At 36.5% G+C, this 12,588-nt stretch overlaps 1 protein-coding gene across 4 annotated transcripts in view; it reads left to right on the forward strand.

The window, feature by feature from the left end:
- gosr1 (golgi SNAP receptor complex member 1) overlaps positions 1-12,588 on the forward strand; it is a 69,110-nt gene that overhangs the window by 10,923 nt on the left and 45,599 nt on the right. For all 4 annotated transcript variants that reach the window (XM_069910311.1, XM_069910312.1, XM_069910310.1 and 1 more), the window contains exons 4-6: positions 4,055-4,162; positions 6,841-6,932; positions 7,859-7,933. In XM_069910311.1, coding sequence (XP_069766412.1) covers positions 4,055-4,162; positions 6,841-6,932; positions 7,859-7,933 — 275 coding nt within the window. The remainder of the gene's footprint in view (positions 1-4,054; positions 4,163-6,840; positions 6,933-7,858; positions 7,934-12,588) is intronic.

Consider the following 12,588-nt stretch of genomic DNA (forward strand, 5'->3'; position numbering starts at 1 on the left):
AACATACAGACTCAGACGCATTTAAAAATTTCCGAAAATGCTTTGCTTTGCAGATTGCATTGTTTCTAAAGTTCAAAATTTCAAAGGTTTCTTTTATTATCACATAATAATACATAAAAATGTAATATAGGTGAGGTACTTCAACTTGTGCTGGTCCACTAATCCCCTGGAATCTACAACACATTATTGCACACTGCCCAGCACAGGCACTGCCATCTTGGGCACAGACCTCCATGGTTGCAGGTTTTTGGCTCATTTAACTGGCTGTTTAAAGCTTTTCTGGAACCGTCAATAGGCAGTAGTAGGACCCTGCAGAGCAGTGTTGTGTCTCCTTCCTTGCTCTCCTGCGTCCACAACAGTGCAGCACTGCCATTCTTTTCCTGTGCTCCCATTATTCCCTCTTTATTCCTCTATGTACAATAGTCCTTAATTACACCATGCAGCTTCATCTGAGTGCCCTTCAAAATTGTTGTTGGCACTGAGAATATATTTTATAATTATATTTCATGTATGAAAATAAGACATTTTTAAAGAAAAAGTTAATTAAAAGAACTTGCATTTATACAGAATCACAGTACCTCCCCAAAATCCACAAATAATGAAATCTTGGACACACATATTGTTTTGTTAATGGAATTTCCTGCATGCAATAAATGAATCAGTGAGCATGTGATATTTTTATTACCTGAACCCTGCTCTGTATTCTGTCATGGGCTTATGAACATAATTTCTCTCTCTCTTCACTGCCTTTTGAAACTGCGTTTTCAATGTTTTGAGATTTCTTCCAAATTTTACGTGCCCTTTTGAAACTGCATTTTCAATGTTTTGAGATTTCTTCCAAATTTTATGTACTGGGAGTTGGACAAACTCTTGACACAGATAAAACTGTCAAACTGACACTTTCAGATAGTGCTTTTTTTTTGAAGGTTCAATTGGTTGTGCTTTCAAAATCGCCACACTGACCATTCAAATTTGCATTTAATTTTGAATAGTGAAATAGCAGAATAGCATAACGATGCAATCAGCATGAATGGGAAAATTGGATGAGTAATACTTGTCCGTATTCTTAGCAGCAGGAGTTGTGCACTATATTAAAAACTTTTTTTTTAAAAGTGGAAGGCAGGGGAGTGGCAAGATGGCGTAGGGAACAGACGTGCCTTCCAGACCTCTCCTGACTCTGATTTATTGTTTTGTCTTTAGTGCCCGTTAAAGTTCTTTTAAAAGTTTATAAATAATAAGAGGTGCTGGATTAGTGCCTAATGGTTTATATGCAAAAAATAAGGTAAAAGAAGACATCAACAGACTGTTAAAAAACTACATTTTCCGAAATTGTCTGAGCCTACTTGTTTACAAGAAGCCAGGACTCAGCGTAGAATGGATCCAGAAGAAGATGTACAGAATTCGGCATTGAAACTCCATTTTATACCGGTAAGGCTCTTTGAAGGTCGCACTCAGCAGCTTTCAGAACAAAGAGCTGGCCGGGTGCCAGTATTTCACACAACGGCCACTGTGAGTGCTGTTACTGAGACTTTGACAGTTGAATCAGCTGGGGCGCCACCAGCTGGAGAGTTAAAGAGCTGTCATTCGACTGCTACAGTGGTGGCGCTGCAAAATGCATCTTCAATTACAACGGTTTTTCCAGACATCGATTCAGTGAAGATGATTAAAGAGATTTGGCTTAAAGATAACCCTGATCTTCAGTCTCCTGGCATTGCTGCGGGGACTTTGAGAGGGATTTTTATACAAAGTCAAACTGCTAGAAAAGATACTAAATTAAGGGAAGGGACAGAAGATCCCGTGGTCTCTAAGGAACAGCAAGACCCTATTATGCCTAAATCTACTTCTGTTGAAATGTTTGTTAAGGATCTTGAAGATAAGATATATTCTGTATTGAGTCACTTAGCTAATTTTGTGAACCCGTTTATTTCCAAGATTAATGCGATGGCGGAAGCCATTAATGGAGCTTTTAAGCTTGAAACCATTGAAAGATTTGAAATGTGTGATCAAGGTTTAGTCGATGTACAGGATCAACTGCAAGATGAAAATAGAATAATTGAAACATTGCAGATCCAAAATAAAAATTTAGCAAAAAAGGTTGATTATTTGGAGAATCAATCTAGACGGAACAACGTGAAAATTGTTGGTTTTCCAGAAGGCATAGAAGGACCAGATCCAAGAAAAATTTTTACTGAATGGATTCCACGAGTGTTAGGACAGGATAAATTCCCTGAAGGTTTAATACTGGAACGTGCTTATAGAGTTTTAAGAAGAAAATCTTTTTCAGGACAGAATCCAAGATCTGTTTTGATCCGTTGTTTAAACTATTGTGACAGAGAGACAATTTTACGTACGGCTATTAGAAATGCCCAGCAAAATAGATCTCCTTTGATGGTTCAGAATAATCCTGTTTTCTTCTATCAAGATTTGAGTCAAGAAATTATGTTTCAACGACGCGAATTTAATTCTGTGAAAGAACGGTTGTGGAAAAAAAGGCATAAGGTAACATTCAGGTATTCTGTGGTACTGAAGATTTTTCAGGATGGAAATCAGCCAAAGTTCTTTGACAATCCTAAAGAAGTTATGGACTTTGCTCAGTCTCTACCAACCATGCAGTTTCAGGAACGATGTAGTCCTTTAAGGTCTCCAAAGAGAGTAGAGATGTAAGGTGGGATCCAGATTTTTAAACGAAATGGAAGCAATGGTGACCGAAGTGGTAACGTTGATTTAAAAAAATAAATCTTGTATCTTTTTTTTTGAGAAGAGTTTAAATAGTTTAAATAATGATGATAGTTTAATGAAATGGGAGTTGGGACAGGGAACTGGGTGGGCACTAGTTTCCAGAAGTTATCAGCTACCTGTGAGTTATCTCACACCCAATATTTTGGGGGAGTTACCGCTTTGGGCGGTTTAAACAGGAGGAGGTAGTCGTGACCTCCAACCTGTTTTTTTTTTCTTTTTAATTTTTGGGTTAAGAAGTGAAGGTTTTTTTTTATTATTATTATTTTTAAATAATTTTTTTTTAAACTCTTTGTTTTCTGATTGTAATTGAGAGGGAATTAGGAGGTTTTTTTCTCTCCTTTTTTTTCTCTTTTTTGGGGGGGTTTTTTTCTCTTTTTTCTCTCTTTAAGAGGATGATGTCACAGAAGATAAGTCAAAAATTGAGGATGTTGAATTAGATGAAGAGGAAGATGAGGGGAAAGGTGATAAGAAGAAAAAGAAGAAAATCAAGTACAAATACATTGAGGGAGAAGAGTTTAATAAAATTAAGTTAATTTCGATAGAGAATTTTGAAGATGTTATAAATGAAGAATATGGAGAGTTTTATGAGTTTGAACTTTTTTTTCTTTTTTTCTTTTTTTTATATAAGGGGAGGGCAAGGGAATAAAAAGTTTATCTGATTGTTTTTCTAAAGGATGTTTTTGTTCTCAATGAATTATAAAGGAAACTTGGTATTAATGGAAATTCTGTATTTATGTATTATTAATTATGATTTTTTTGTATAACAGATATGTGGTTGATATATGATTTTAATATTTGAACTTAGTTTTAAAGTGGATTTCATTTGTTAAATACATGTATTATGTTTGATTTAAATATATGTTTAAGGGTATTATTTTAGTATTGATATTTTTTTGTTAGTAATTTTTTTTGTTGTTAAGTTTTATCCTTTTTTTTGTAAGTGGGGTTTTTTCTATTTTATTTACAACATTGTTAATTAATTCTTCACTCTTTATTTTGGGGGGGAGGGTTGGACTAATTTTAAATTAGACAATTAATGTTGTGTTATAATTATTGGGGGGGGGGTAATTTGTGTAGTTTAATGATGTAGTATCCTAATTTTTATTATCTTAATTTTTATTATTTCTTTAAATATAATTTTTATTTTATTCATGTCATAAAATTTTAAATAAAGTTTAAAAAAAAAGTTGAAGGCAAAATTAAAAATGGAGAAATATGTATTGATAAGGAATTCTGTAACCTTGTGCTGATATTTTAAGTGTTCGCTTTTTTTTTCTGTGCACTTTTCAATGTATTATTTATATTTTGTCTCTAGCTCACGGGAGTAAATGACAAAATGGCAGAATACACTTCAACACCTGGTGTTACATCATTAAATGCAGCACTCATGCACACACTACAACGGCACAGAGATATCTTACAGGTAAGGGTCTTCAATCTGGTGATGTTATTGAACAAATATTTCATTACCAGATTTTTATAATATTGCACTTGTTTCTTTCTGTCCCATAAAACAATGTTTTTGAGGTAGGTAGAAGAATATATTCCTTCCCCCCACCCCTCTCCACCTCTACCACCACCACACACCACCTTACCCAAGTAATTGTTTCTCAGTGACTGATGATCAATATCTCAGAGGAGAGGTTAAAACCACCATTTAACACAAATGTAATCATTGACCGAACATCTTCTTTAAATATTCTGCCTCTCACCTTAAGGAGAGAACCACAAATGTCTGCCGTCTCTGTGATTGTAGTAAAAACACTAAAATGCTGGAGGAACTTGGCAGGACTCACAGCACCCTTAGGAAGCAAAGATATATAATTAAAGTTTTGGGCAGAAGGGCTCAGACCTGCTGAGTTCCTCCAGCATTTTTTGTGCCTTTCACCTTAAACCTATTTGACCTTTCCAAAACGACCATCCGTACCTCAATTTTATACGCCACTGTCAAGTTACTCCTCAGTTTGCCCAACCTCTCTGCATCGCTAATATACTCCAGTCACTCTCTTCAGAGCCTCCACGTAATCCCTAAACTATAAATCAGAATCTGAATTTATTGTCATGAACAAGTCATGAAATTTGGTGTTTTGCAACCAGAACTACACACAATAAATATTAAAGTTATAAAGCTTATAATTCTTGTTCTGTATGAAAGTTTATTTAATAATCCTAGGCTTCCTCCTAGTTATTTTTTTTATTAATTAGAACATTTTGAATAAAATTGGACACACAGCAACTTTAATATTGGCATCTGAAATATTGCCTCCGGAAAGTAAAAGTTTGTGATTGAAGAAACCATCAATTTCCATTCAATATTAGCCAATTGACAGAGTGCAGTTATAATATTGAAAGATCAGAGCACCATATATAAATGAAGATAAATTGCAACCTGTGTTATTACTCCATTGTGGGTTGAATCTACATTTGTCAAACTCATTGAAAAGTAAAGTGTGATTGAAAACTGCAAATACCAACTTCCTTGGAAATGAACATGCATTTTAATTAGAAACTGTTGTGAGAATTCAGTGACAATCCAATAGATAAAGTTGAAAATAATGTACCTTATTTTGTAAAAGTGTGGGTTATTTGTAATGTGAATTCAATTTAATAGAAAGGCAGCCAAACTTGAAATATCACAGATTTTGATCTCTAAGGAAGAGTTAAATTTAATGAAAACTATCTGCAATTCTATTAACATTTGTAGAAAGGAATTTTTTAAAAACTTACTAAAGGCTTTGAGTTAGAAGGACTCTCATGTTTGCAAGGATAATCGTAGAGTCATGGTAAAATACAACACATACAAAGACCTCAGCAACAAGACCCACAAATAGAGTGGAGGTGCGCAGTGATGCAGACTGTCACATTAGTCCCCAAACTTTTTAGACTATGGACACCTTCATGGAATCCTTGACCCCTCACCAACCCCTGACCCCAAGGCATGGAATCCTTGGGGTGTTTGGTGGCACCGGACTGGGAGTTGGAGGGGTTTTGGCAGCGCCAGACCCGGGGTGAGGGGGAGGTGGTGGCGGCTTCGAACCCATACCTCCTTTTTTTGCTCTTGTCACTCCTTCACACTCGACTTATTAAGAGGCCTAAGCCCAATACAACATGGCGGCCACCAAGGCCACCTCTCACGAGAGGTTGGCCAACCTCACCATAGGTGCTATTTTCTGTAGACACACCCCTGCTTTTGACCACAAAAGTTCAATTGGCACCCCCCCCCCACTCCATTTATCAACCCCTTTGGAGACCCCTTTACTAGTGGGAGGCCACACTGAATGTAGTAGAAGTGCATGTAAACCTTTGCCTCACAGGGAGGAAGGTCTGCTTGTGGCCCTGGACAGAAAGGAAAGAGGAAGGTCTGCTTGTGGCCCTGGACAGAAAGGAAAGAGGAAGGTCTGCTTGTGGCCCTGGACAGAAAGGAATGGGGGAAATGTAGGGAAAAGTTTTGCACACAGTGCTAAGAGCTGGAAGAGCTTCCCATAAGTGTGACATCCTAAATGGATAGCCACGTTACAAGAGAGGTATGAGATTCTGAGCCACAGGATTTGGTTCAGAGTCTCATATTTACCTTCAAAAGCTGCTGACTAATCCATTTGTATTTGGAAAAAGAGCTGCTCTGCAGGTGGATTTTGAGTGTTTTAATTTCCAGGGCATGCAAAATAATGTGGATTTTTCAATTCCAAGCCTCAAACAAATAGGGCTGTTATCAAATACTCATCAACTAAGGGGAAAGGAGGCTTAATGCATTCAGGGGAATCTAGCATAATAGACACCGCTTCAAACAGATGAAAGACAATATAAAGGATCTAATTTCATAATCCGGTATTGCCAACAGTAACTTTTTAATTGTGGGAACATCAAGTTCTGAATAATTTGGCACTTGTAGCTTGCCATATTTGCCTTCAAAAGTTGTAGAGTACGCTATTGGCATTTGAAAAAGAGCTGTTGAGGAGCAGACGAATTTCTGTGGTTTTAATTTCTGAGGCATGCGCCATCATGTAGATTTTCCATTTTCGATACATGGTTTGTTATCTTTTAGTTGTTACGGTGAAAAAGAAAATATGGCTACAATGGTTTCATAGTTTTTTTTCTTTACAGGATTATACGCATGAATTTAATAAAACCAAAGCAAACTTTATTGCAATCCGAGAACGAGAAGACTTGTTGGGATCAGTTCGGAAAGATATTGAGTAAGCAAGCACTTTGACAGTAAATCTGAACTTTCAGCATGGCTATTTTTGAAATAATTTCTAAAGGTTTTATTATATATGCTGCCAAGCCTTAGTATTAATAGAAGCTTCTTTGATCCAAACCAACATTGTGATCGCAATCTATGTGAAATGTGCACTGCTTAACAACAATTTTTGTTTTAAACCAGTTGAAGTAATAAATTATTGAGCAAACATGACACTTTAGTGTATTATCTTTGTTGATTTGCATTTGTTTTGTTGGTCTATTTATTTTCCTTTTAAATAAGCTGAGTTAAAGATGAACTTGTGCAGTGAACTTCCTTTTAAAACATTTTTATTGAGGTTCACATAACCATCCACATACAAAATATTAAAAAGCAAGGCAAAGTGTTAATGTATACATAACATAAAGTTAAGTAAATGCACAGTGTGCCATATTTTAAATTCCTACCCTTAATCTTAATTATGATTATGTGTTAAAGTATACATTATAGTATAAATTATACATACAAATCAATTAATTACCTTTACAACAAATCGTAATATATCTTAATAAGATCCTTTTTTTTAAAAAAAAGGGATATTATACAGAATAATTATAATTAAACCAACAAATCCACTTACTCTAAAAGAAAAAAAATTTCACAAAACTGATTACCTGTGATGAGGCCGAGCTGCTAGTAAAAACACGTGCTTTTGAACACCCAAGTATAATGTAGAACAGGAATCCAGTGAACATACGAATTGTACTTCGTTTCGTTCTCATAGATTATTTTTTCTCTCAAAAAGAGGTTGAAAAGTGATCACTTTAAAGTGAAAAGTACGATTGAGGGTATTTACTGTGTGCTGAATTATCATTAATTTGTGTGGAGGCAAAGTAATTTAACATTAAAAGTTTCAATAAAGTCTTTATATTTTTGAATCAGATCTTACAAAGGGGGATCAGGAGTTAACAACAGAAGAACAGAACTGTTCCTAAAAGAACATGAACATCTTCGCAAGTAAGTTTTATTTCCCTGTTTTTTTTTCCCTGCTTGCTGTAGTAAAAGTGCATTTTGCCACTTTAACACTATAGAAATCTACAGCACAAAAGATAGGCCATTTGGGCCTCCTAGTCTGTGCTAAAACATCATTCCTCTAGTCCCACTGACCTGCAACCATTCCATAACCCTTCAGACCCCACCCAGCCACGTATCTATCCAATTTATCCTTAAAACCTGAGAGTGAGCCTGTATTTACCACGTCAGATTGCAGCTCGTTCCAAAATCCATCACTCTTTGAGTGGAGAAGTTCCCCCTAATGTTCCCCATAGACCTTTCAGCCAAAGCCATGTCCTCTTGTATTTATCTCTCTCCCAATCTAAGTAGAAAGAGCCTACTCGCATTTACTCTGTCCATTCCCATCATCATTTTGTAAACCTCTATCAAATCTCCCCTCATTCTTTTGCGCTCTAAAGAATAAAATACCTACCTGTTTAATTTTTCCCTGTAACTCAATTCCTGAAGACCTGGCAATATCCTAATAAATTCTCTCTTCATTCTTTTTTACTGATATCCTTCTTATAGTTTGGCGACTAGAACTGCACACAATACTCACCAATTTCTTATACAACCTCACCATAACATCCCAACTCCTGAACTCAATACTTTGTTAATGAAGGTCAAGATGCCAAAAGTTTTCTTTTCAGCCCTGTCTATATGTGATGCCACTTTCAGGGAATTATGTATCTGTATTCCCAAATCCCTTTGTTCCTCTGCACTTCTCAGAAACCTAACATTAACTATGTATGTCCTATCTTGGTTTGTCCTTTCAAAATGCAACACATCACACTTGTGTGCATTAAATTCCATCTGCCATTTTTTGGCCCATTCTCCCAGTTGGTCCAGATCCCTTTGCAAGCTTTGAAAGCCTTCCTCACTGTCTATAACACCTCTAATCTTAGTGTCATCTGCAAACTTCTGATTCCACATTACATTAAAGGAGGTCAAGCAAAGCGTTGATTCAACTGCTCTGGCGGAGAAAGGAAATTACAGGATAATTATTGGGTTTGTATTTAGTAAGCTGCAAAAAAAAATCTTAAGGCTTTCACAAATCACTTAAGGGCACAGCTGGGACTGTTTTTGTTACAAAAGCATTTGTGGTCTGGGTGTTCATTTGCAAGTGGAAGTGTGCCAGTAAGTGGATTAATTATTGTGCAGTTATCATATTATTTTCAAAGGTTCCTTTTATTGTCATGTCTAATACAAAGAGTCACATGAGCATTGCCTGGAACCCCCAATAAAAGAAAGAAGCAAAAGGGAGTCCCTTCAGAGACACGCAGTGTCCGTGGATTTGCCTTCAGCATTCCTGCAGCCTCACAGACTCTTAACAACCTGAGCCCCAGATCCAAAACCTCTGATGGAAAAAAATGAAGCTTTCATTGGTTGAGGCCCTTCTTGATCTCACCACCCTCTCAAGTCCCTGTTCTGATATCTCATTCCCATGAGCCAGTCTCTAGCAGCCTGTATAGGTCTTTCAGCTTCGGAGTCCCTCACCGATCCACCTTCAGTGGTCACCTTCCTGTAGGGTCATCTCCCAGGGAGTGTTCTCCCCATTCCTGGTATCCTGCATCAGCCAGAAGTGTACCCTGGAGTCTGCAACCCCTCGTGGTACACTGCCCATTTTTGTTGATTTAAAAATGTGGATGGAGAGTCCAAATTTTGGACATTTTGTTATTTTGATATTATCTATATAAAATATAGATTTGTTCATGTTTTGCCCATGTTGCTTCTTGTGTTTAATACTTCTGTTTGAGGGAAAGGAGTTGAGTGTTTTATTATGTAATTAAGTAATGTCTAGTATAGTTCAGTGGAGAGGTTTAACTTTTAATTGATTACATTTCAAAGCCATGAGGTGAATGTTATAACTTTCTATTTGCAATTACAACAGAGGTGTGCAATGATCTCTTCATGAATGAGCACTTAAAGAATATATATTATTTAACATAATTATACTTGAAAGAATCCTTCAAATTGGAAAAAAATATGGCAGTTTCTGGAACTTACTTTCAAGACCACTGCTTAACATTTTTACAGTTTACATGTGAAACTTGGCAAATTGAAGAAGTGTATTTATGTTGACTCTGTAGTGGAATGTAAAGTGTACTGCAGTACTGAAAGCCTGAAAAAAAATCTTGGGGAAATAGTAAGCTGCCCAGTCCAATGCCCAGTTTGTAACTATAATGGTTGCCTTTGCACCAAATTGAGCATTGAGGGACAAAATCTGTTCATTATCTATGTGAGAGATGCCTGAAGATGGAAGCAAGAGAATCAAGAGGGAGATGAGAATATTTGCGAATAAAGACAAAAATTAATTAGACTGGGATGTAATAACTGAATTTTGTCTCAAGATGGCAGAAGAGAAGTATTAAACAGGGTGAAAATCTATTGTTTTCCTCTGTTTGTGTCTGAGAGAAAGTGAACTATCCAGAGACCTAACACACTCAGAATTTCAGTGAGCAAGAGGGCATCATTAATTTCTTAAAAGATAGTCAAACATGGCTATTCTGGAGAGATTTTTATTTTTAGATAGCATTGCTGGATAATAATATCTGGAGGGGTTTGATGGGTTTGACATCAGTGTGTGCCTGATGGCTGGTGCGATCTTGGGGTGTAGTGGTGTGAAGAGTCTGTGGGCTTTATGTCAACTTTTATCTGGAATGTCATTCATCAATAAATATCATACAACTGGGTTCAGATATCCTTTTTAAGTTTAAGGGACAATTCTATAAAAATTAAAATGGGCTGCTTCATTGAATTTTGGTGATCTTAAGGGCCCATATTTTGGGAGGCAAGAGAATGCAGAAATATTCTCTCGTTTATGTATCATTTCCTATTGTAATTTTCCTTCCCAACCATTCTCTCACACATGTCTCATTACTTTTTACTTTTTTTCCCCACTTGTTTTTGTTCCTTATTTCTCCCCTTCCTGATGGTCAAGGGGTTGTGATCAAGCACCAGTATAATTCTAATCTAGGGAGAGCACTTGCAAACCTTGGCAAACAGCATTGGGAATTGGAGGGATTGGGTTGGTCCAACAAAATACAAATTCAGACTTGCACAGTTAGAACAAGAGAAATAAATGTGTATAGTAACTTAGTCAGCATGGACGAATTGGATTATAATATTCCTTGACTCTGTAGATTGTATGAGAGACAGCACCTTTTTCCCATGGTTGGATTAGCAAACACCAGAGGACAAGGTGAGTGGAGGAAAGCTTAGGGGAGACATTCAGGTATAAGATTTTTTACACAGGTGCCATTGCCAACAGTGGTGGTGGAGGCTGGTGTTTTAAAAAAGCACATGGGTAGAGAGTAATGGACGTGAGGTAGTTTGTTGAGTGGGCTTATATAGGTCGGCACAACTTCAGGAGCCTCAGGCCTCATTTATGTTTGGGATGATTGAGAACCTGGAATTGAAAAAGGGAAGTAACTAATGATTGTAATGTTAGAATGAGGGAGGTGTGTGCCCGTGGAGGGATTTGAAAACATAATTAGAATAAAAATACACTGAGAGATAGCAGAAATCAGCTTGTTTCATAGGATGTTGTGAACTGGGACATAGAACAGAACTTGAGATATCCTTGGAGAACATATAGAAATTTGTTCATTTGGAACAACGATAAAGTTTTAATTTAAAGAGCAAAATTAAATCCCTAAAATGCTGATGTTATTTGAATATGTGCTTTGTTTATTAAAATAATCGGATTGATGATAGTTTCCGGTCCTTTCCTCACTGCTGACTTTTCGTTTCTCTCAATCACAAGCCTTTTGTAATGAGAGGCGTAAATACAATATCTCTTCAACCTGCCCACCCCTATCCCCACCATGTTGTGAAACAAGTTGGATTGTTTGAGTGATTGGTCAAATCACTCATAAATGAAGTTTATTTCTTGCAGTTATCTTTTTACAAACCGGAAAAAAAATCTAAGATTTTACCTAAGTGTGGGATTCAAAATTCTATTCACTTACTGAAAAATTTGAGTAATAAACTACTGAAATACAAGTTATTGTTGACAGGCTTGGTTGTTAAGGCTTTGGAGAACAGTTGCCTATATTTGAGTAAATTTTAGACTTAAGAACATTTAAACCATAAATAATGATTACAGTCCTCCTCTATTTCAGGTGCCTTGGTTATAAACCCTTAGTACAGTGGTATTCATCCTTTTTCTTTCCACTCACATCCCACTTTAAGTAATCCTTATGCCATCCGTGCTCTGTGATGAGTAAGGGATTGCTTAAGGTGGGATGTGAGTGGGAAGGGAAGGTTGAGAATCGCTGCTCTAGACCCAATTATTACTGAAATATTTTGCTTGAGAAAAATTGGCATTGGCCCATTTCCTTTGGAGTGATGAAACCGTGCACATAACGAGTCAATGAGGTACGATTAAAACAGTGGTTTTCAAATTTTTTATTTCCACTTACATACCACCTTAACCAATCCCTTACTAATCACAGAGCACTGATGATATAGGGAATACTTAAAACGGTATGTGAGTGGAAAGAAAAAGGTTGAGAACCACTGCCTTAGAATTATTGACCTTAATGTTCAGTTATCATTATAAAAACTTCCTGTATATTTTGGCATTTAAGTTGACCTTCAGATAAGTCGGGTCCCCA

Source organism: Narcine bancroftii, chromosome 14, assembly GCF_036971445.1.
Source record: "Narcine bancroftii isolate sNarBan1 chromosome 14, sNarBan1.hap1, whole genome shotgun sequence".
In the NCBI taxonomy this organism is placed as follows: Eukaryota; Metazoa; Chordata; class Chondrichthyes; order Torpediniformes; family Narcinidae; genus Narcine; species Narcine bancroftii.